The sequence below is a fragment of the Phallusia mammillata genome, chromosome 2, assembly GCF_965637545.1.
Source record: "Phallusia mammillata chromosome 2, kaPhaMamm4.hap1.1, whole genome shotgun sequence".
NCBI lineage: Eukaryota > Metazoa > Chordata > Ascidiacea > Phlebobranchia > Ascidiidae > Phallusia > Phallusia mammillata.
In genome coordinates this window covers 21034811-21059681 of record NC_137253.1, presented here as the reverse complement: position 1 = coordinate 21059681, position 24871 = coordinate 21034811, and the positions used below count along the sequence as shown (strand labels likewise).

Genomic DNA, 24871 nt, shown 5'->3' with positions numbered 1-24871 from the left:
TCGTACCCTTTGAGCTTTCATTAAATTTGCTCGTACCCCTTGTCTAAAATGGCCGACGGAAGTTAATAAAATGGTAATAACTTAATAGGAATTAACATAATTGTAATAATAGGTATTTATAAGTTGCGTGCTGGATGCATGCATTAAAACAGTATTGTAAGTAGTACAAAACCAACCCGTTTAAGACATATAACAAAGTAACTTGTTACGCATTCTTTACAAATATGTCTAAATACGGTATGATTTCACCCAGCATGTCGTACCCCCTGCTTTAGTGCTTCGTACCCCCAAGGGGTACACGTACCCCTAGTTAAGAACCCCTGAGTTTGGACAGAAAAAAAGTACAGCGATTCATTTATCGAAAAGACAAGATAGCAACATTTTTGCAGAAGAGTTTGATCCTGTTTGAGCATTAGAGGCGCTTTTTTTTCAGGTGCAGTTATATTACATTGCTTCATGTACATTTGTTGCATTGGCAAGTAGGCCTAATTTCTACAGCAGGTCTTCTGTTTTATAACCGGTTTTTATTATGGATGTAAAGAAGACGGTCACTCAGGGTCTGAGTAAAATTGCTGGAATCGGCACCACACCACCATCGGGTAAGTTTGTTAAACTTTCGTTCATTTGAATTTGGTTTTATCACAACTTTCATTCAGTTAAATCTCCAACTCCACTTAAAGATGCTCCGCTTAAGCCAGTTCGCCCACCAACGCAACGACAAGGTATTGATTTTTGTTGAGCAATTATCAATTCAATTTAATGAAGTTTTTTAGCTCCAGGTAACCCAGGTGGAGCTTTCAGACCAACTTAGAGTAAAGAAAACCAACCACGAAATTTGTTAAAGCGTAGCCTATATTCTTTGTCATCAAGTCAAGTGTGTGCCATCAAGTGTTTTTTCATTAATCTAAATTCTTTTGACGTTTTACTTTCTTCTTATTTCAATTTTTAATGTCTGCAATGCGTCTGTCTGTAGCGTATATAGCTACTTTTGAACTGCTTTGCTTTTGCATTACAATGCGCAATGAAATATTTTGACTATCTCAATAAATGTTGGAAATCGTCATTGCATTGTATTACAATTGTCTTTACTGTTCTGCGTAAGTCAAAATCAATCAAAGAATAAAATATTTTGAATTAAACTCTTTATACGCTCATGTTACTGAAGATGACAAGAGCATTTGCCGAAACGCTTGAAGAATGAAGCATGTCAGTGCACTTGTTAAGTCTATTTGGGCCGTTATATTTCTCATTGGACTTGTGAACAGATCCTTCAATAGTGTGAAAAATCGGTTTGAAAACAATGTTTTTACCTATTTCAATGGGCCTTGGATAGGCTACTTTGCTTCACAGTGATGTTTTTCAAATATGGCTGATGATCATATGAAACTCGTTTCACAGTAGCCTACGTTTCAAGTTAGATTAGGCGTCTAAAGTATTAAGTACAGCCTAGGCCATAGCCAATGCTTCTAAAACTATTTACCATCTTGCTACATGGTTCCTATCAAACCGATTGCCTTGTGGTTGTGTTCGATTGAGAATCACTGAATTTTTGCACAGCGCTCTCTCCCCCTATTCTGCAGCATTTTTTTTGTTATAGGCTAATCTGCCCTGGAGAGCGCTGGTGTCCACTTAAAGATATACTGATCGTGTGGGACGCACTTTACAGAAAATAGATGTGGAGAAATCGACTACGCAATGATGAAAAGTGTCGGTAATGACAAATAAGTGCATTTCCACATTAGGCTACCTCCGTGTCCTAACTCGCCATGCGCTGTATGGTGTCCCAAACCAGACGAATTTGTATCAGAAATGAACACGCGGTGCAGCATAGCTGGTAGCAATCATTTAAACAGAGTTAAACCGGTGAAATTCACTTTTTTGTTGACAACGCCTTTAAATTTAAATTTTATAGTTAGCCTATAGGCTATAGTTTTTAGGCCAAACAGAAACAAGAGCATGGGGTATTTTAAACCAAACAATTGTAGGGCCGACAGAATACAGACAATAGGCTTGAATCAATTATAGAGACAAATTCAACTTTTGTAAATCACGTTTTTGCGTTCATTGTGGGCGATAAAAGGCATTTTCATGAACAAAACAACAACCCCGCCGCAATAAAAAAAAACTTCATGCTTCAGCGACTTGTCGTGTAATTTGGGGAGTTTTAGTTTTGCGAAGTGGCGCTAAATGCTCGCAACTCGCGAGCGCATCGTTTTAATAATACACAATAGTCACAATTATGCATGAAGTGCACACTTAGGTTTAAATACAATGTTAACACATTGTTGAATTTATTGTCATTTTGTATTGTGTCCTATGACTAATTAATTACGTACCGACAAGGGGCTGATTATGAACCTATGACTAGCTCAAGTTCAGAGATGTTTGTTCAAAGTAGAATAATTGGGTATTTTAGAATAATTGTTTTGAAATTTCGATTCTAGAATATCGAATCCAATTTTTATATTATTTGTAACTGTGCAGTCATTAATCTTGACAACAACGAAAGTAGACCCCAAGACCAGTTTAATACATTATAAAACTTATTTTTCATTTAAAATGTAAAAAAAAGAACCAACCAAACAAAGAAAATTATGGGACAAAACTTTGCACAACTGCATTGAAAGTAAATACCCCAAAATTCACAAAGACAGAAAATTTAGCATAACTTAAAAAATTGTTAGGAGTAACCATGTTGTGAGCATGCTAAGGTAGTTTGATTTTTCTGATTGTAGAGGACTGACATAGACGTACTAGTGTACAAATATGTAATGTTTGTTAACTTAAAACAATTGCAAAAACAGGCACCCTAGCAAACAAAGTGGGGACATTGGGTGATTAATTTTCAAATCCCAATTGCAATTAAATTACCTGTGATTTTACAATACAAAAGTTGAACTTTGCACCGTTTATTCAATACATTTTTATGTTTGTAAGCTGTTCTACTAAAAATTATAATTGTTGGGAATGTTTACGCCAAGCAGAAAAAGGCCAACTGGTTCCACAAGCAGAAGATCAACATTAACACCAAGAACAAATCCTCTTAGGGATGGGTCAAGAACGTCCTTGCTCCGTAGATCCCTTGCTCCCAGGTATGTTTTCCGAAATGCCATTTTTTAGATATATGCTGAAATGCTAACTGTACTGCTATTTTCTATGTTTTCTAGAAGCCCAGCTGTGGGCAATTTTTCATCCCTAGCTTCTCCAACTGTCACCACAGTGTTTGGATCTTCATCTCATTCTATTCAGTCTTATGATTCTAATTTACCTGTTTTGGTAACGGAAGCTATTACTTTAGCAGAAGGTAATTGGCAAAAGACCTCGAATTTGCACAGCATTATTAATTGTTGATACAAACAAGAAACAAGCAAAAAATACTAAAAAAACATTTTTTATCAGCCTCCAAATTTTTTTTAAAGATTTTGCTACTTTATCGGTTGGAATCTGTGGAAATGGTTGGTCTTCACTCATTTCTAAACAAAAGCTATTTGTTTGGTCTCATCAAAACACTGGAAATAAGGTATGAAAGTTGTGACTATTTAGCAAGAACCATTTTTCCCTTCTTAGAATGTGCTCTTTGTTTTAGTACAGCTGAGTTAAATTTAAACTAAACTAGTTCAAATTGTCATAAAGTTCCAAATTTTTTCTAGATTTCAGTTTGCAAGCAATTAACGTTGCCATCTGTTGAAGAAACTGGTGATTATGCATCAGATCTGGTCTGGATTGGACCATCTGATCGAAGCGGGAATTCTATTTCAGTGGTTGCAGTATCTACATTAGGTCACATTGTTTTCTGGAACAACATCTTATTGTCAACGTCGTCAAATGTTGATGCACAAGTTGAGATGTCAGCAGAAACTGAACAATGTTTTAACATTGTTTCTCTGCAACCTCATGGTTTTGTTGTTACGTCAACAACTGGAACATTGTATTTTGTGGAGTGCTCTATTCAGGTAAAGTTTATGTTGTCTTACTGTCTTTTTTGTTTTTTACATTGTGAATTTAGCTAAATCACGGTATGCCAATCCCAGTGAAGGCGCCATACCGAATCAGTGAATTTAGCTAATACACAAATTAGACAAAAATTGCTGAAGAAGACCTGACAGTTAGATTAGTTGGACTATTGTTACGCTGTAGGACTATGATTAATGTTATTATAATTTAGTACACAGGAAAATATTGATTTGCAGAATGGTATATCATGTCGTCAACTTCACTCAGCTACTGGGATGTTGTCTGGGATTGGCAGGAGAGTTTCGTCGTTCTTCTTTTCCGCATCCCCACAAGCCATTGATGTAGGTTTTGTACACATCTTACCTAACCTCTTTGTGTTCTTTAATGCATACTTTTTTACATTATAAACATATTTTTTATTGTGATGTTTTTCAAAGAAAAGCATTAACTATTTTTGTTTACACTACCCATGTATTTTTATGGCAACAATTCTGCCATAATTAGTTCTACTGTTATTGTTGTTTGCATGTCTTGGAACTTTTTCTTTTTTTCTTTTTAGATAAATCAGGTTATTGGAAGGCGCTTATCTAGTAAAAGTGACTATGAATTGTTTCTTCTCACAAGCAACACCCTTCAACAGTGGAAAATCACTTTCAATCAGCAAAATGAAATCACCAATGTTCAAGTTATCAGTGAAATAGACATTTTCGTGCAACTTGCTCACAAAGTTTCAGAAGCAGTTTGGGTAAAGGTTTTTCCACTGTTTTTCAAAATGTGTACAAAAACGTGTATATATTTTTCTCCTGCAAATAGCACTGCTGTTTTATTCATAACAAGAACAAAAAGAGGCTGATTGTTTGCGCACCATATGTTTAAGTTTTCATTATGACATAACATCATGATGATTCAAAATACTTTAACAAGTAGTGATCTTTTATTCTTACCCTTAGCTTATGTTTTGCTTAAATACATATTTGTGGAATTCAACTGAAACTGACCTGCAGAGCTTTAAAAAGTTCCTGTGACCCTCTATTGAAATCTGTGGATACCCGCACTTATGAATATTATAATCCTATGTAGTTGATTTCACATGTTTATATTTGACTGTGGGTGATTTTTTACAGCTTGTAATTGTATCATCGTTGAGTGCAATGTTGAGATTATGCGACACTAATAGTAATAGATATACATCACTTTGACAGTCAAATGCCTTGTGGTTACCCTTTTAACTACGACAAGGAAACCCTTTTCTATACTGAGACTTGAATATATAGTATGTGTGAAATGATGGGAGCCACATTTTTAGCCCTTGTTCTTTTTTAGGGAAACAACAAAAAAGATTTGCAGTTGTGGCCCCTTGACATAACATATGCTTCACGCAATGGACAAAGTGTGTTGCTTGTTGCTGTGCTTGACACATCCGATGGATCATCTCAACTTCACTATGCTGCCTGTATTATATCAGATCTTCACAACATTGCCAACGTTGATGTTGTTGCCTTTGAATTTTCTTCACCATTTGATCAGGTTTGATTTTAAGCTTTAATGAAAGTGGAGTTTTTTGTATCAGGTTGTCTATGAGTATTAACACAAGCCTTTGTGCAGAAAAAAATAGACAACACCCTGCTATCATTCAAAATAGTGGTTGAAGACCCCAACTACCACACTGTACAGCACATTGCGATGTGGTCGAGTGAAAGACTGATTGTGAAGGCTTTGATGTGTGATGATGTTTCAAAGTCAGAAGACAATGTGCCATTTAACATTGGAGGTAAATGACCACACTGGATAATTGTGACACACACTAAAGGAATAACACACCCTTTACACTTAAACCATATTGAGCACTATGTTATTTATATCTAACAAGACATCATTAACTGGTACATTGATATGTTAGCTACTTTGTATCAATACTTCTGGAGCTGTTAACATCATATGCCTGGATCATGTTTTGTATGCTACAATTATGAAATTTTAAAAGCTCAAAGAAACGTGTAGTTTTTTCATGTTTTATGTCAAGTAAAATTCTAGAAAGACCAAAGAATTGTAAACTATATTAACTTTATCAACATTTTGTCCAGGGTACTCTCATAACTTTCTACACAAATCATTGTTTTTTATGTCACACACAGGTAAAGCAATCACTATAAAGATACACAGAGTGATTTTCTTGTTGAGACCAAAGCAATATAAACAGTGACAAGATTGTTGTTAAATGGTATCACAGAAAAATAAAAATAAGATAAAAGAAACTTAAGGCATTTTGACATTGTTTATTAAAAAAATGAACAAATACTTTAAGTCTCGTCTTTCATCTTAACTTGTCAATCAATCGTTTAGGTGACCGACTTTTGGGTGGAGGGGATTGTGGTGGAAAGTATGTCTTCCTCAGCGCTGCCAACGGTCTGGTCACGTGTTCAACTTCTTTGCAAAGCCGACTCCCACCTTCCATGGAGGAATCAATTTTGAACAACTCAAGTTCCGTGTTACAGGTGTGTTTAAAACAAAAGAACCTGCGTGAGTTCAGAATTCATCCGACTCAAATACGGTTTGAGTGCTCACGTCCGCAACCTCTACGTATACAAGTTCTTTGGTATTCATTTGCGACCTAAAGGCCTTGCGTTTCATAGCTGTATTACCAGGTGGTATAAGCCATGCTGTGTTGTTGGTGACCGCTTTATCACTTTTGATAGTAGCACTATTGGTGTCCTGGCTTTGCGTTTTGGTTGAATTCCCTGCTTTAGAATGCAGCTTCAACGTTTGCATTAAATTTCCAACGTGTTGGTGGTCGACTTGGAGGTAGGAGAATAGCAAACTTCTGTCAGCATTTTCACCTTGCTTTGTGTTGTGGCGCTGTGAGGATTTCGGCGACCAACGTTTTTTTAGTATTTCCTCGTAGGCGGGCGAATCGTAGCCAGATTGCCACAATCGCTGCTCGAGCTGTCCGCTAGTTGGCGCTTTGTTATTGTTTTTCCATTCCAATAGGAGAGCATACTTGGTTAGAACTTGTATCTGCTTCTGCTGTTCGCCTAACGAAAATTGCAAGACGCTGGGTTAAATAGTTTTTTCCTTTGTTTTATAGCGGTCGGGTTTATTAAATACGTATCTTTTTTGGTTGCTTGTATAGGAAAACTGCCAGCAAGGAATATACTCGGCTGCACAGTTGTTAAAATTTTGTTTTTTGACCATTCGAATGACTGTCTGTTAAATGTTCGGTAGTTGACCTGTTACTCGGCTGTAAATTAGTACTGTTTGAAAAAAAACCGCAGATAAGTAATTGTCTACAACTTTCGTTCGAAAGGTTAGAAATTTGCGTATCGAGTCCTCTACGCTATTTTCAAAATGGCGCGACCAATAAATGAATATTAACTTTAACGCAAACAAGGACAAAACAATACCTTTATTTTCGTTGTTCGCTTTGGTGTATGCTTTAGTACACGAAGTTGATATTTCCCGTACTCGCGCTTTGTTGAGGTTGAGTGCGACCAATCCTAAGTAGGACGGTGTGCGTGGAAGAATCATGGCCAGTGCCTAAAAAGAATATTCGCTAAAGTTAAAATAAATTGAATGAACGTGCCGTGAATCCGCCTCTTCGTTCTGGATAGCTTGACTAATTTGTTTTGCGAAATAAAAAAACTGCTTTTTCGTGCGTACGAAATCAATGAATAGAACCATTGATTGCAAGCGAATACTTCAGCTAAAATCCAAAAGCTATTCTTTGCAGTTTCTAAAATATTGCTATTTTGCAGAGTAAATCCAATAAACCACTCCTAATCCATTGCTGCGCTAAAATCCATTGACAAGTAAAAAAAACAACGTTTTAGGAAAAGTAGGGTTATTTGTTACTGCATTAATGTTTAATATGGACACTATGCACGGACTCGAAAAGTAATTTAATCAAAAACCGACTGCCAGAAAACGTGTGTTTATAGAATACATTATGCAGACGTTACAACAATTGCTGTTGTCACAACCTGTACTGATGATATACACAGGTACTCACGCAATTAGATTTTTGATTAAATGTTTGTAATGATACAAAAAACAGCCAAATTTAAATTCCATAATATCGTATTAGCAAAACAAAAAAAACTCGTTACCTACCTCAAACTGCTTGCAATGAGGCTCGCTATTCTTCCACGAAATGTTCTCATCGTCAAAATGCTCAGCACGATCAAGTTCATTGCCCATCGTCACATTCACAGCCAGCAAATTCCAGCTCAATATACAAGATAAAACTCCCTCCTCACGTTAAGACGACATGGGCTTTGTGGCGCACGCAGCAACCTAATACAGGTTTATGTTACCAAAATCCGTTCTTCGCTCTGTTCACTTCATCCAGCGGGGAACATCTCCCTAAAGGTCGACTCTTGGTCGTTTTGTTCACTTCGAGTTATTTTCCCATCTCTCCCCTGTGTGAACAAACGCCTTCGACTCGACAACGTCATGTAATGCGTTCCGCGGTATTTTGGGAAGATATTTTTAAACGGCGTCCGTCAAGTCTTGACTATTGTTACCGAAAGTACTGCTGATCATGCAGTTTTGGTTGTTTGACTCAACAAAATCCTTGTACAAGATATTAAGGATCTTGCATTTTTTGTGTAATTCTTAACTTTAATTGACCTTGGGTTCTAGTCGCTGAGCACGAGTCAATAAATTTTCATGCTACTTGACATGATTTCTAAATATTTTTTTCGCTTATGAGACTTGTACATATAGTGTAGGCACTGGGTTTTTAAAGAAACTTATACCTGTTCGTTGTGTAACTAAAACTTTATTTTTCCTTATAACGGTTTGGTCGTAAGAAGTTTTAGTTATCCAAATCTATCCCCAATATCCAAATCTATCCACAGACCACTTTTTCATCTCAAACAAACTAACCGCTTTCTACTCGACACAAACTGAAAATATTCCCTCGTTGACAGACTGCTCTCGTTTGTCGTCATCACTACGTCAGCGCACTTCGTTTCAAGTGTCCGCTTTGGCTGAGAACGAAAATTTTTTAGGGCTGTTCCCAAATTAGCGGCATTTTTTGTAAGCAGGGGAGAGAGTTGCGCGTCATGCTTTGTTCGACCTTGAAAGGTCATTGCTTCCGAAATCGCCGCCTAAATGCTTGCTATTAACATGCCTTTTCAGTCGGAACAAAACAAAGGTTAACCGCAGTAAGAAGACAAACTAACTCTAGCGGCTTGTTGAAGCTTTTCATATTTGTGAGGGCGCTTGCGGTCTATATGGTGTATACAATGTAACGACCTGCAGGAGAATTTTTTCTCTCTTAACATTAAACATGTATGTTTAACATGTAATAACAAATCCCTTGCGTATTTGCCACAACTGCACATAGGTACTGCTTAGCTAAAACAGGGACGAATGATTGTTATGTTTGTGTAAAGCGGAACGGAATTTACCGGACAGTTAAGTTATCTGTTATGCTGATGCCAAGGTCACTTCCACTGTATACAATTGGGTTTTAAGTGCGCGATTCGCACCATTACAATTCTATTCAAATACTCTGAGGCAAACCGGGCCCCAAACTTGGATCTGATCTTAATGCCTTGGTACAAGAATATGACCTACCAGCAACCCTCATCTATATGTGATGTTGTAACTTTTTCGACCACTTGTGTTTCCCTGAAACGTGACGATTGCTTAAACTTGGTATACCCCGATGGGTTTAAAATTTAAATTAAATTAAAGTCACCAACTTTCTAAATTAAAAAAAGCAAATAAAAATAATTCAACGGATTTGTATGAAAACAGGTAGGTCGACATCGGACTTCTGGTGAGCATGATGCATTGGCGTTGCCTACCCACCGAGGATAAAAATCAATCATACGACTGATTAATTATTTGCTGTTATTTTAGACTCCTGACACATCGCTGCTCCAAAGCATTCCAGGCACCCCAGTTTTGACTCAAGCCAAGATGGAACAATTGGAATCGAGTGATAACTGCGCACAACGCTTGCAGGCTGCTTTCCTTCACTATTGCCGACATAACTTGGTAGGATGCTGGTGCCGGCTCGTTTTTACTCATGCCATTTAAATCAAGACTTCATGCCAAGTTTATCCAAGTTGTTTAGCAGCATGCAATTATGCATTAATAGTAATATGTTTCCATTTTTGCAGAAACAAGCGCAGAGCTTGATGGCAGAGGCGTTTCCCTCTGGTCGACAGAACACTGCCTTGGATAACGCTGTAGCAGTTGTTAGTTGTGACCTTTTGGACGACTACCCTGCCTCAGATCCTCGTTGGGCCGAGTCAGTGCCGCATGGTGAGCACAACCGTATGTAAATATCAATTCCATTGAGAGGTTTGCTGCTATTTTTGCTTCGAATGTCATCAGCCGTTACGCTTAGAGCTCGTCGAATATCCAAATGTGACGTTACTTGTGCCAGAAATATATTTAAAACGGAAACTGCAGTCGCTAAGCAAGCAAAAAATTGTGTAAATTTTTGCACTACCCTTTTACACAGTCAAGGGTATCGTGGATATTTAATCAAAAAACCTGTACTCAGTACTCTCATGGTTTGTTGTATGTTAAAACCTGGAAGATATTTTGGTTTTGCTCTAGTATGTTACGCTTTGCCATGTAGAATAATAGCTGTTTGTGTTGTGTTGAAGACGTATCTTCGGAATATGGCGGCTCATCGGGTTCTCTTATACTTCAGCACCAGCTCGAAGATAAACAAAGCGCTCATGGGATGTTCCTTAAATTCCTTTCAGAAGTTAGTCTTAAATTTTCTTATTTCTTTTCTGCAGTTTGCTTATTTTTTGCCTTAAAATACGCATTTCTTTTGGATAGAACTTAAATCTGTACCCGTTTCAGAATAGGCCAGCTTAGTGTATGTAATATGGGATAAAATATTAGCACTATGGTTTTTGCAGCATTTTGTGTTGTTGGTTAGGTGGGCGTTTGGGATTCGCTTCATCAGTTTCCTAACGGCAAAGAGAAGATCGCCACCAAGTGGCTGCTGTGCGAGCACTCGGAGAAACTTTGTGCGTCGATCAGCCTTGCTCGCAAACATCCAACCCACCAAGGTACGCAAGTTCACATACACGGTTTTTGATCACGTGGTACACATAAATATGTAAACACAGGTATTGTTGACGCGGCGATTCGAAGAGCCCTAAAGGCAAGGGGCAAAATCGGAAACGTGGGAGGATTAACCCATAAAGACTTCTTCTACAGAGAGGCAAGTGACTCAAAAGAGCTTTCGCGGTTTGGGCCTTTTGGTGTTTGCACTATATATATATGTATATGTTTGATTGTTTTGCTTTCAGGTATCACGAATTGAGGAAATATTTGAGCATTTGATAGAAGAAGAGTTAAAGGGCGTCATGAACAGTAGCTTGTCCACTAAGGAGCGAGTTACAATCATTTGTGGAGTGAACGCAGTGTTTGAGGTGTGTAAAATGGATTTTCTCTAACTCATGGCCGCTAATGAAAGATAAAAAACTACTTCGTTGTTTATATACCTCGTAAAACAAGTATGTAACATTTGTGTTCGAGGAAGTTTGTCACAGGAGTGGGTTATGCTTGTACGTATGTAAGTAATTGATCTCTTTTCTGGTCAATTCTGTAAAACATAAGAAACCAAGACTGATTCGGTACAACGCCTTTAATAGACCTGGCGTACTATGATAAGACACCAAGTGGCAACTTTCGGTTTTAAACAATGAAAAGGGCATTTTATTTGTTCAAGTGCCATTTCTTGCAAAATATGTTTTCCTGCTCGACCAAACTGAATATGTTTTAAGGAATCTGTTAACTGTGATATAGATGCAACATTGTGCTGTTATACCTATATACATGTATACAGGTAATGCTCACAAGTGCCCGCAACTACCGGCGATCAAAGACACTAGTGTACGAACAGGCTGGAGAACAAGGCGAGATTCTCCCTTGGACGGTCGGGGCTGGCAGAATGAACGTCCGGAATCTCATTATTCAACAGGTTTGTAAGTTATTTGTTTTGAAACTATTACCAGGTTGAGTTTTTTTTTTCGTTTGTGTAGATATATATAGCAGTTTTTTTTATAATGCTGAAGGTTTGTAAGTGTAATGTCATAACATACTAAGAGAATCAGCCTGTATCGCAGGGTGGTGACCGACGGATCTGTGGTCACTTATCAAACATACAAATATTCCATTTAAATAAGACGGAAACTGACGATGCTTAAATAGCCGAAATTAATATTTTTGCTCCATAAATAAAAGATTACACTGACGCTGATCGTCTGCCACTCTTTTTGAGTATATTTCGAAGGTTTGTTAATCTTTTGTTTGACTTAAAGCACAAAATAACAGTCGATCATGGGCTTCCTGAAGCAGAAGACAGTCAGCAAAGGACGGTTCTTCATCAGTCACTCTCCACACTTGCTGATCTTGTGTTGGATGGATACGAAGAACAATTAAAATCACTTGCGCAAAACAGACAGCGCTGGGCTGAGGTCAACGCAGCTTATGAGAGACACCGATTTCAGTTAATTGAACCACTACGTGAGTTTGTGTGTGTTTATGAAATATGATTGCCACCTAAATCCCCTTGGATAGTAGAGCTTCATCGAAAGGTCAAAGGCATGTTTTGCTGCCAGACAGTTGCTAACAGGCGTTATTATAATGTTGACTCGTTAACGTACCTATTGGTCTATATTCCCAATGCAATTTAGAACAGCTTTATTGGAAGACAAGTGCTGTATTACTTCAGTATTGACATGTTCCTGTTATATTGTGTATTTTTGTTGAAAGTAATTCTTGGTAAATCTCATTTTTACATTTTGCGAAAAGTTTTTTGTCCGAAACGCTTTCGTTGACATAAGTCTTTTGACATTTTTGTAGTTCTCAACGGTCAGCGGGAAAAAGCGACCACTTTGGCTGAAAAATATAAGGACTTTCCCACATTAGTGCGGGTGTGTGATGATACGAAAGATCACTCGAAAGCACAGGAATACATGAACAAGTTTGCATCACAAGTAAGGTTGCAACTAACCATTTTAACCAATTTGACTGGGCAACGTAGTTTCTTCGTGAAAAACTAAACGAGTGAGTTTCATTTCTTACCTTAGGGATTTTCGGAGTTCTTGTTTAAATGGTATCTTGACCGTCACGAGTACCGAAAATTGTTGGCGTGCTGTGGTGATGACGCAACAGAACGTCACCATGATCAACTGACGTCATTTCTTACAGCTCATCCGAAACTTGCGTGGATGCACCAAGTTAGAAGAGGTATATACGTTTAACACATTGTCAATGTCTTTTGCTATTTTAATATTCCCATCTTCGTTTGGAATTATACGATGCGTGTATGACATTGCTATCTGAAACCAAGTGTCATAAATTCAAGTGTAACCCACTAGTTCCTTATTACTGTGGGTGTGGACCCAATACACACCAACAAGCATCCTTCAGAGTTTGTTAAACAACGGTGTTTTGGTGTAATGAAAAAGCAATACCCATCATATAAAGTTATTTTTCCACCAAACAGAAATATTAATTTTTCAGGCAAATATTTGGATGCACACAACACATTACGTCATCTTGCTTCCATGGAAACCGAGTCGTGCGCCACAAAAAAATCCTATTTAAGTTTGGGAAAACTTGCTACTGTTTTCTCAGGCCAATCAGATGCAATAATAAATGAAAAGGTCGAAGGTAAATGGTTGTTGGTTTTTCGTGTGGAACAATGCTTAACTTGTGTGATTTGTATTTTGTTTTATTAAACGAAGCATTTGTCAGGGTTTGTTTTGTGCAATTACAAATTACAAAAACAAGTAGCATAACATTAGATCTTGCTTTGCTTGAGGTGTTAAAACAAGATTTTATCTTGCGTTGGTACAAAAGTAGCGGTTTAATCTCAAGATATTCAATCTGAAAGGATCAGAATGAAAATGTTAATGTGGTTTATTCCAGAGGTAAACCAGGAACATTTGTTATTACAATACCAAGAAACGCTTCCATCGGTGGTGCTAGAAAATCTCAACACAGACCCTGATACGATGTCGGTGTTTTCCCCAAGTAAACTAATACAGGTATACAGATTGTTTTAGTATATAGGGCAATTATATTGCAATGATTGGTTTCTGTTTGTAATTCAGCTCTATGTTGGTGAAGACAATATATTTTCGAACGAAGTTGATTTCAAAAAGGCATTTGAAATAATTCCTTACCTTCCCAACAACGATGCGATGGAAACAGAGGAGGTTGGTTTGTCGTTTAGGTTTCCATAAAGTTAAAAGATACGTATTTGATCATATGACTTAAAATTTTTTGTAATGGCTGACGTCACATAGGATAGCAAATCAAATGACGCTGATTGGTGGAAATTGTTCATCTGGTGTAGAGCGATATTAAAAGATAGTTGGAAGGATATTGACGCTGCTTCGAACCCGTTTGAAACTTGCAGCCATACCGTGCTGTTTAAACTGCTGAAGCTCACCTATTCAACAAGTATGTGACTTAGTAAATAAATTGGTTATGTTATTAGAAACTGCATGATTTGTTGCGTATGCGCTTTAAGCCACACTATGTGAAATTCCCCTCTGGGAAAGAATCTTTTTCGTGGGGAAGCTGTAATAAACAAATTGCACAATAACTCTTTCGATATTCTAGTAAAGTATGCAAGCAATCTGCGTTTTAGGACGGTATGTGAGTGAGTGTATTGACATTCTGGTTTTAATTGCAGATATGCTCGTTGATATTTTGCCCGATGTTGAAAATTTGTTGAGAAGGGAAGAGCTTAGTGATTTACGACACGATTCTTCGTTTGAATATCTGCTTCGAGCAAGTTTTGAACAAGTTTTACGAATGCAGATTACATCCGCTGCCTGAAGATTGTTTCACCCTGTTCCGATTGCAATTAAAAATATTACTGCCAAAATAAAAATGCTTTTTGAGTATGTTGCAGTATTTCTGGTTTATTATAATATTTATAGATTGCTGTAACACTAAAGATACTTAGCGGTAGTATTTCTGTGTTAGCTCACAACATAGGTTAATGTTTGCGTCAATGGGGTTAAATGTTTGCCGATATAAAAACAGGATATTTTAAACCAACTGGCATATTTTAAAATGGGCTTGAATACGCGGTGTTTTTGAAAGCTACAGGTCCGCTTGGTGCGCTACATGCGTAACCTAGGCCTACTTCGATTACTGCAGGTAATGTAGGCCTACTTACATGGGGTAAAATGAGACGAAATTGTAATCACTGCAGGTAACCCGTTTTATTGCGACAAAACTCGTTAATACTACAAGTAACCGTTTACATACAACGAAACTAGTTGTTAAAGCGACGTAACTTAAAATACTACAGGTATACCACGTTAAAGGTTTGAGGAAGGTGTTGGTATCAGGGCTATCTTCATAAACATATGTATAATGTGTTAAAAGTAGGCTAGCCTACCTAGTAAACTTGGCATTAGAAATTTTGCTCTCAAATTTGTCAAAGACTCGATTTGTGCTGTGAAATCAAATTCTAAAGATGGCATCTAGTGCCATAACATGTTTTGCAGTTAATCCATTTGCATTTCAGCCGAATATTTGCAAACGTTGTTAATTTTTGGGAGAAAGGTATGTCATAGCGCGTTTAGTGGTGGATGTGGTTGCTTGGTTACCAGATTGGGGAAATACCCTATTATTGTAAGTTGTGCATTGCGACTTGTTGTAGCACACCTTTGCTTCAATGATCTCCGCAACATGCCACATTCAATTTCTTGTTACGAAGCTTTTCAAGAACTTCTTAGACAATTATGCTTGAAAGAATTTCCATGCGGATTTGGTACATGGGTAAGGTTTTGTTTAAATGAACCTGCACGAAAACTTTGGTGACCAAAACATGTTGTTCACTGTAGAGAAATCCTAAAAACCAATTTGCAGAAGGCCAATATTCGGTTACAATGAAAGGCAAGTATACATTTAGTTTTAATTTTGACAATGTGTTTTTTGCTCATTACAAAAGTTACACCATTACACAGTCCTACACAAAGTAAAATTATAATCACAGTTTACTGTGTATGACAGACTATGGAGTGCAATATGAAAAAATGGAAGTACTTCAGGAGTACCTTAATTCTGGTACCTGGGATGTTGACACGTCATGGAGTCCTGAGGCTGCAAATCTCAGAAGTGTTGCTGTTTCCCAACCTTGGAAATTAGATGGAGTGAAAGGGATGAAATTTACCCATGAATTTTTCAAAAACTTGAGAATTATAGACCAACAGGTAAATGCAATGTACTGCTGTTTGTTATCTACAAACTTACAAAAAATAATCAGATTTTTGAACTGAATTAGGTTAACAACATTGACAAAAATATGTTGAAACTGTCCAACCTTGAAAATCTTACTTTGAGTGTCAATCTATTGAAAGATGTTTCATCTGACTATTTACCTGCACATCTCAAGGTATTGTTGCTTTTCTTCACATATTATTTTTTGGAGAGGCTTGAATCTGTCTGTTTATAGGTTTTAGAACTATGCACAAACTGTCTTTCAAGTATAGCTTCCCTCTGCAAGAATCCACCTCCATTGCTCCACTTGGGCTTGTCCCACAATCAACTGTATAGTACTGATGAATACAAGTTTTTCAGTGTGGAGTATTGGTAATGCATATTGTTTTAGTAAATGAGTATTGTAAATGCTTGACAGTACCAACATACAAATACAAGCTCAAGTGTTGATGTCATCATATTCGACTGGAAAAGCACGACAGTTTTATCTGGGTGTGAGAACGGTTTAAACATGGCAGTGTTTATAAGTCATTAAGAAAGAGTTGTATTTTGGAAATATTAAACAAATCTCTTTTCATATTTGCAAAAATAGGACATTACTTTTTTGCTTCAGGCCTTCTCTTATGTCTTTGGATCTAAGCTACAACAATCTAACTGGGCTGGTTGAGCTTGTTGACAGACTGGCATCTTTGCCAAACCTGAAAAATTTGGTTTTACAAGGAAATCCACTTGCTGTAAGTTTCGTTTTTTGGTGTATTTATTTGACAAATGAAGTTTGTACAAAAATTAAAATCACTAAAGTAATGTTTAACTGATAAACTGTCATGGACTTATACTTACATGCATACCAGTCTATTCAAGTGTGATTGAGAATTATTGTTTCTTAAGCAATAATATGATTCATTAGTAAAGTTGTGTTTACAAACAATTCTGGAACTGGCTATCTAAGTTTTGGTAAAATTTATGCAACATTGACCATAATGTGATCAATAATAATGTCGTTGTAATGTAAAAATGTTTAATTTGCAACAGAAGTATGAATCTTGTGTGGATATGGCAGACTATTTGACTGTAAAATATACTATATTAATTGTTTGGTTTTAGGGATTAAATTATTATTATTAGGTGTCCAAAAATAAAGGTGTACAGCTTTAACTCATTCTGATTTAAACAACTTACGCAGAAAATGCTTTTGTAGTTGATACCTGGATACAGAGGACATGTTGTCGATGCATTGAGAGAATTGTCCATTTTTGATGACATTACAGTTTCTGCTGATGAAAAACATCACTTCAAGGGACTAGGCAAAAAGAAAGAGCTAATATTAGATGAAGCTCAGCTTGTTGTGACCATTGACAACTTGAATGGGATACCCATGCCAGAAGAAATGAAGGTAACTTCACAAACCAATGTAAACCATAAAAAAACTATTACTTGTAATCAAATAGGAAGACGATGATCGTCCCGAATTTCCCGTCATTTCAAGTCAGTTTGTGGTTCAGTATGAAATGCTAAAAGATTTTGTCCCTAAAACTTGTGAAACAAGAGGTAAATGCACACAATATGTTTTAAAACAATACTTTCGTTACGCTGTTGTGTGTTTTTGATAACTTCGTTATTTATGTCTGCTGTAGATTTAACAACCAGAGGTGGAAATCCATCTTTACCAGTTAGCAAAGAAAGCATTCGCCTAGTTCCTACAGAAGTTGTGTTTCATGAAACACTACCCAAAGAATGGGAAGAGTCTGAAATTCTGATAGGACACAAGTACTGTTTTTATTTCCACAAACATTTTAATTTAAATTCCAATTTTACATGATTTGTTTGTGAAGGAAATTGCACCTGGTTGATGATTTGACAAGCTTAAGAGATTTTCTGCTGAACGGCATTTGTTTCAAAGTGTTAGTAAAGAAGACTTTGTCGTGGCCTGTGACTCCCACAGATGAAACACCTGATGTACCCGAGACACCAGCAAAGAAATCAGCAAAAGATGGAAAGGAAACACCAGGAAAAAAAGATGCCAAAGGAAAGGATAAGGTGTGTAACCATAGGGCCAAATATATTTTTAACTGATTTATCCACTTGTAAAAAAGCTAATTTATAAATGCAGAGCATAAAGAAATGTGTGATCAGACTTGATAAACAAATACAACCTGGGTTATGACAGTAAGCAAGATATCAATGTTGACAGCAACAAAAAAGTATGTCATTGTTAGGGAGGGAAAGCTGACAAAGGAAAGAAGAAAAATGGACCTAGAGAATCTGATGCACAACTAAGAAGTGACCCACCAACATTTACAGAGTTTGGTTCACAAGTTGTTCCTCTAATAATGTTTCTTGAGGGAGATCATAAAGTGGATGTTATGTGTCATTGTGGTGGAGGCCCGATGCCAACTGCAGAAGAACTTAAACAAACAAATACTGAGGCATTGGAAGTAAGAACCTATAGTTAAACTATTTTTTCATATTGTCCTACCAATTTGTAATTTTCATTTCAACAACGTTCAATCTGGTTTTCTCTTTAAAAAACAGAAGTTATCATAAGTTGATTGCAACCCAAGGGTACAAAACTTGATGTGTTTTGTACCCTTGGGTTGGGTACAAATCCGTTATCTGTTTGGTACAGTATTTAAAAATGTGGAGAATGTTAAGTTGTTGCATTTAGGAGAGTCCAAAGCCGGATACAAAACCTTCACGTGGAAAATCAGGTAAACGTCGCACACCATCCCCAGATAGAGGAAAGTCACGCGGCAAGCCAGGTTCAGCTGGAAAGAAAAAGGACAGCAAAAAAACAGACCATGTTGCTGAAGATGATAATGCAGAAAACAAACCCCCTCCCCCGATAACTGTTCAAGTGCAGGTGGAACTGCACAAGTGGAATACAGCAAGCGATGCCTTAAAGCAACTAGATTTTTAAACCTTAAGCTTTTCACATTTTTTGTTTGCATTTGTAGACTTACTTTTAAATCATTTTGACCCCGTTACCAAAAATGATCTTTAACCTTGTTATTTGTCTCGCAATAAATATTTTACGAAATAATGCACTTCCTTTATTTTAAGACATGTGTGGGATTAAAAAACAGTAGGGATTATGTTAAAGTTTTGTGCATATTTGTTCTACAGTTCTGACTTGTTGCATCACACCAAATTTTTCCTTGCAAAAAAACAGCACTCATGTGTTTCCAGTTATGGTGTTTGTAGTTGTAGATGTTTTCTTTCATGTTTGGGTCAAGTTTTGTAATGGTAACATTTAGTAAAACTTATATTTGTAGCAGTACATAAAGTTTATAAAGCTTGTTTTTGTTTTAAAAAGACAATGACCAACTTGTGCTATAATATTCTTTATTACATGAAGTCTAGTCGCCTGGACTTTAATTTCGATCCACTGTCATCTTCAATTAAAATGGAAGGATTCAAGATTTAAGTGGACACTCAACTGATGATTTTGGAAATTCTATTCATTTTCACATTAAATTTTCTGAGGTATTTTCACACATATTAATCTGTTTAAAGATTAAAAAAATCAGGATTGTTCGTAACATTTTTTTTTATTGGGGAAACACTGGAATTTATTTGCCACTTGTTACAACAAATGGAAATAAAAAACATGAATTGATAGAAAAATAGTGCAAATTGCTTAAAATGACAGCTGCTTATTTGCATCATATAAGCACATGTTTACTGCAAAGCTTAAAGCAAGACGCATATGAATTTTCATGGTCGATTAGGTAAATGATTACATACAGTTGGCTTTTTTATGATTTTATCTTTTTGTTTGCAATATTGCTTGAATACTTTCCTCAATATCAACAAACCCACCATCCAAAAGTCGGTCGGCATGTTCTAGGTCTTTCTTTCCATGGTTGCCAGTGGTTACAGCCACACATGGAACATTGTTGGAATGAGCACATTCAATATCCTTCGGACTATCACCAATGATAACCATATCATTTGGCATAATGCTGCAACCTAGCAGTTTTTCATATCTCTCCTTTGCTATTTTGACAAGCTGACTTCGGTCACCATGGTCTGATCCAAAAGCACCAAACAAGTTACTTTCCACTCCATCTACTATAAATAGATTTGTAACTACACCAGCAGATTGTAACTTCAACAATGCAGAAGTTTGAAGGTTTCCTGTTAAAAACATAGTTAAAAATAGTGTAATCTTATATTGTAAAAGAGCCTGAACTTACCAGTCAATAAAGCAAGGCGAACATCATTTCTTTTCGACAAAGCTTCTAAAAGATTGTTGACATTCGGTAATATGTTCCAGGTATAACTACAACACAAAAGTAGTTGTTTCCAACCATATGTGACAACAACCATTGAAGTAATTAGGGTCAGCAATATAGTATTAATCAGGGTATAGAATCATTGTGTGAATTTTATGCCACACCCACACCTTTCATTCTTCATGCCATCTTTCATTATACCAGGTAGCAATTTAAAAGCTTCCAGAATTTTTAGGTCATATTCCATGCAGTTGCTTGGCAATATTTCATTTCCAGTTAAAAGTTCTCTGCATATGCTTGGATCAGTTCCCCCTAAAAAACACTCAATCATATACATTGTGACCACGAAAAGCAATTTTCAAATACTTGTGCAAATTTTAACCAGAAAATGGTTTAAGACAGCAAGCTGGATGTGAAGCAAGCTTTTTACATTCAGATATAAATCGCTGAATGCCTTGATGGAACGGAACATCCATTAAAAATTGTGAACAATTAGTAACCTTAGCCTTACCATAACATGCAGGTTGAAGTAGTAGTCATAAAGGGTAGACAAAGATAAAAAAAATATTTTAACACCAGGAGGCAGGAGCAGTATAAAAAACAAATTTAAAGCACGGGTAAAACGGCAACAACAAAGTTTAACCAGAAAATGCAATTCCATTTCTTGTGATAGTTTGTCCAAATGAGGCCGAAAGAGCATTCAAAATTGGATTTCCGGCATCCTTATGAGCTGAACGTGTGAGAGTTCCGTCAATATCAAACAACAATAATCTGGGAATTCTGCTTCCCATTGCTTTTAATTTTACATCTGACCAATTTTAGTTAAATAAACACATTTAAGTTGCAGCGAACTGGGATACAAGATAGGGGGATACCACCCGATTCGTCAACAAGTGCTCGATTAGAAGCGCTTGTGTTATGAAAAAATCCCCGTTTCTTATCGGGCGGTGTTATAATTTTAGAACATGTGTTATAACACAGCCCGATTTTATCGGCAATGGTAGTGAAGCATTAAATTTATTTTTTATTGAAAAATATTATATTTTCTGTGGAAATAATCGCCGGTGAAATGGGTTTTACATGAAATTGGCAGTTAAATGTGAACTGTTATGACAAAAGCAAACGCATTTTAAGCAGCGAAATAGCAGCAGTCCCAGATTCTCCTCGATTGTAAACTGTAAAATACAAAATGGGCAAAGGTTGTTGTATCTAATAGGCATCCATGTTCTGATAACAAATGGAGTAATAAAAAGTGACAGTTCAGGTGGGGGAAGCATTTCTAGTGCTTCATGAAGCAAACTAAGGCCCAGCACACTATCAAATGAAGGACTTGGGACATTGGATTTGAAAAGCAATGATACATGGTAAGTGGTTGTCAATTGTCATGATATGCTTGTCATTCTCAACTGTTTCTATTATTTTAGCAGATGGTCATTTGTTATTTTTTAGGCATGTTAAAAAATATGGTAGCTCATCTCTAGTGTGATCCTGGTTTTGTAAAACATTGGCTTTCATTTCTACTGGCCTAACTCAAGCATTTTTGTGTAAACTCCTACTTGTCAAATTAAATGTTGCCTACACTTTTTCTTTTATTTTTTGTTGCAGTTCAACATCTGGAAAACTGAATAGAAGCAGAAAAAAGCAGCACAATCATTCCAAAGGTAATTCAAGATTGCCTTGGACAACATGGAAGAAAGTAATTGATTGTGGAAGAATGGTGTGGGTGAAATGAGCTCACTGAAGTGTCAGCTAAATCATTGATGCATACAAAATGCTTCTTGCCTCGCTTGCATGGGAACATTTTATTTTAAGATATTCACCACACACTTCAGTTTTACATGAATCGAAATATGTGTGTTTTTTGCCGCTGTACTACCCGAAGGCAGGTTTATTTAACAATTCTTGTGCCCAATTTAAAGCAAACTTGTTATGTTAGATGTCTTCAATGATTTGTTGGTGTTATTTTAATCTCGTACCCAAATTAAGGCAAACTTGTTGTGTTGGTTAGATGTGTTTAAACATTTGTTGGTATTAACGCTGTCTTACCTACATGACATAATCATGGCGTCGTTAAAAAAGCATCTTTTGGGTAAATATTTATACATTTTCACTTTGATGTAGACTCTTTCAGTAAAAGTGATTCATCAGACAGGAATGAAAAACCTTTATTTTCAACCAGTAATCTCTATGATACAACCTCATCTTTCACATGGTAGCTGGTTTAATTTTATTTCAGTAACTCGCAACACATTGCATTTTCAGCTGAACAATGTTGTTTCACCTTTTTTGTTTCTCAGTCTGTTCACTTGATGACCCCTTTTTAGTGTACTCATTGTAAATGCAGGTTTTTGCTTGATAAATCAATCTTCTAATTATTTATCCTCTTCACATTTATTTCTTCTTTCATATAACTGTGGCACCCAATATGAGTATGTTATTGTGTGGAAATTGGGTTTATGAGGTGCTTTATTTTTTCATTAATAAAATGTTGCCCTTAACTGTGCATTTGTTATTTCATCATTTTAAGTACTAGTATTAACTGGTTTAAAATCACAAAGGGCTTGATGTAAACAAAAACGGTTTTCACAGGTCAACTCTAAACTACATCTAGTAAACGCATAAAAAATATCTTTAGAATCTAACCACCACATGATAAATGAGAGGCGTACATCATAAGCGAACGAAGGGCATGACCGCTTTAAAATGATTTTTCGCGCTGACGACCTTTGTAGCATATACAGGCTCCAGATCACAAACGGATTAAGATAAATGAAAACGGTTTTCACAGGTCAACTCTAAAATACATCTAGTAAACACATACCAAATATCTTAAGAATCTAACCACCACATGATAAATGAGAGACGTACATCATAAGCAAACGAAGGGCATGACCGCTTTAAAATAATCTTATGCGCTGACGACCTTTGTAGCATATACAGGCTCCAGATCACAAACGGATTAAGATAAATGAAAACGGTTTTCACAGGTCAACTCTAAAATACATCTAGTAAACGCATAAAAAATATCTTTAGAATCTAACCACCACATGATAAATGAGAGGCGTACATCATAAGCGAACGAAGGGCATGACCGCTTTAAAATGATTTTTCGCGCTGACGACCCTTGTAGCATATACAGGCTCCAGATCACAAACGGTTTAAGGTAAACAAAAACGGTTTTCACTGGTCAACTCTAAAATACATTGAGTAAACACATACCAAATATCTTTATCTTGTAAGAAGAACATCAAAAACAAGAGGCGTACATCATAAGCGAGCGCAGGACACGACCGCTAGTGCTGTCGATTTCATGTGGGCCTATAGCATGTAAATTTCTTGTAGCGTGTAGAATACAATCTCAACGTATAGTGATGATGAGCGCCTCTTGATTTTAGGGTAATGATAGGAATTGATTGATATTTTGCATGCGTTCACTCGACGTAGGTCTAGTTTAAAGTTAACCTGTGAAAACCGTTTTCAATACTTTATGTCGTTTGTGTTCTGGAGCCTGTACATGCTACTGGGTCGACAGCGCATAAAATTATTTTGAAGCGGTCATCCCCTTCGTTCGCTTGTACGCCTCTCATTTATGATGTAGTGGTTAGATTCTAAAGATATTTGGTATGTGTTTACTGGATGTATTTTAGAGTTGACCTGTGAAAAACATTTTCATTTATCTTAAACCGTTTGTGATCTGGAGCCTGTATATGCTACAAAGGTCGTCAGCGCAAAAAATCATTTTAAAGCGGTCATGTCCTTCGTTTACTTATGATATACGCTTCTCATTTATGATGTGGTGGTTAGATTCTTAAGATATTTTTTATGCGTTTACTAGATGTATTTTAGAGTTGACCTGTAAAAAACCGTTTTTGTTTCCCTTAAACCGTTTGTGATCTGGAGCCTGTATATGCTACAAAGGTCGTCAGCGTATAAGATTATTTTAAAGCGGTCATGCCCTTCGTTCGCTTATGATGTACGCCTCTCATTTATCATGTGGTGGTTAGATTCTAAAGATATTTTTTATGCGTTTACTAGATGTATTTTAGAGTTGACCTGTGAAAACCGTTTTCATTTATCTTAATCCGTTTGTGATCTGGAGCCTGTATATTCTACAAGGGTCGTCAGCGCAAAAACATCATTTTAAAGCGGCCATGGCCTTCGTTTGCTTATGATGTACGTCTCTCATTTATCATGTGGTGGTTAGATTCTTAAGATATTTGGTATGTGTTTACTAGATGTATTTTAGAGTTGACCTGTAAAAACCGTTTTCATTTATCTTATACCGCTTGTGATCTGGAGCCTGTATATGCTACAAGGGTCGTCAGCGCGAAAAATCATTTTAAAGCGGTCATGCCCTTCGTTCGCTTATGATGTACGCCTCTCATTTATCATGTGGTGGTTAGATTCTAAAGATATTTTTTATGCGTTTACTAGATGTAGTTTAGAGTTGACCT

General features: G+C 36.6%; 4 protein-coding genes and 2 long non-coding RNA genes across 6 annotated transcripts; 4 read left to right on the top strand and 2 right to left on the bottom strand.

Moving 5' to 3' along the window:
• The first annotated feature begins 60 nt into the window (after nucleotides 1–60).
• Nucleotides 61–1112, top strand: LOC145215575 (uncharacterized). The gene is made up of 3 exons (XR_013857323.1): nucleotides 61–599; nucleotides 657–722; nucleotides 774–1112. It is a non-coding gene; the product is annotated as an uncharacterized LOC145215575 (long non-coding RNA).
• Nucleotides 1113–2200: 1088 nt separating this feature from the next.
• On the top strand, nucleotides 2201–14855 carry LOC145214337 (nuclear pore complex protein Nup133-like). Its single transcript, XM_080082847.1, has 24 exons — nucleotides 2201–3092; nucleotides 3168–3304; nucleotides 3420–3520; nucleotides 3651–3953; nucleotides 4191–4295; nucleotides 4514–4699; nucleotides 5278–5481; nucleotides 5560–5725; nucleotides 6298–6449; nucleotides 9823–9960; nucleotides 10086–10230; nucleotides 10581–10684; nucleotides 10865–10997; nucleotides 11058–11152; nucleotides 11241–11363; nucleotides 11780–11914; nucleotides 12255–12459; nucleotides 12799–12932; nucleotides 13026–13185; nucleotides 13462–13611; nucleotides 13870–13988; nucleotides 14055–14159; nucleotides 14250–14406; nucleotides 14642–14855. Exons 1-24 carry the CDS (start codon nucleotides 2968–2970, stop codon nucleotides 14785–14787), a joined length of 3528 nt encoding a protein of 1175 aa, XP_079938973.1. The 5' UTR covers nucleotides 2201–2967; the 3' UTR covers nucleotides 14788–14855.
• On the bottom strand, nucleotides 6432–8148 carry LOC145215452 (uncharacterized). The gene is made up of 3 exons (XM_080084155.1): nucleotides 8062–8148; nucleotides 7356–7488; nucleotides 6432–6986 (listed from the first exon to the last, which is right to left on the bottom strand). Exons 1-3 carry the CDS (start codon nucleotides 8146–8148, stop codon nucleotides 6481–6483), a joined length of 726 nt encoding a protein of 241 aa, XP_079940281.1. The 3' UTR covers nucleotides 6432–6480.
• A 657-nt stretch (nucleotides 14856–15512) lies between the features above and the next one.
• On the top strand, nucleotides 15513–19222 carry LOC145214334 (leucine-rich repeat-containing protein 43-like). The gene is made up of 12 exons (XM_080082845.1): nucleotides 15513–15741; nucleotides 15807–15858; nucleotides 15976–16175; nucleotides 16247–16357; nucleotides 16418–16554; nucleotides 16796–16916; nucleotides 17381–17575; nucleotides 17631–17730; nucleotides 17817–17949; nucleotides 18015–18219; nucleotides 18399–18617; nucleotides 18848–19222. The coding sequence occupies exons 1-12, from the start codon at nucleotides 15652–15654 to the stop codon at nucleotides 19097–19099; spliced, it is 1815 nt and encodes a 604-aa protein (XP_079938971.1). The 5' UTR covers nucleotides 15513–15651; the 3' UTR covers nucleotides 19100–19222.
• Nucleotides 19223–19711: 489 nt separating this feature from the next.
• On the bottom strand, nucleotides 19712–21208 carry LOC145214335 (phosphoglycolate phosphatase 1-like). Its single transcript, XM_080082846.1, has 4 exons — nucleotides 21061–21208; nucleotides 20588–20729; nucleotides 20379–20464; nucleotides 19712–20319 (listed from the first exon to the last, which is right to left on the bottom strand). The coding sequence occupies exons 1-4, from the start codon at nucleotides 21206–21208 to the stop codon at nucleotides 19946–19948; spliced, it is 750 nt and encodes a 249-aa protein (XP_079938972.1). The 3' UTR covers nucleotides 19712–19945.
• Nucleotides 21209–21714: 506 nt separating this feature from the next.
• Nucleotides 21715–22920, top strand: LOC145214336 (uncharacterized). The gene is made up of 2 exons (XR_013857019.1): nucleotides 21715–21781; nucleotides 22023–22920. It is a non-coding gene; the product is annotated as an uncharacterized LOC145214336 (long non-coding RNA).
• Nucleotides 22921–24871: the final 1951 nt, after the last annotated feature.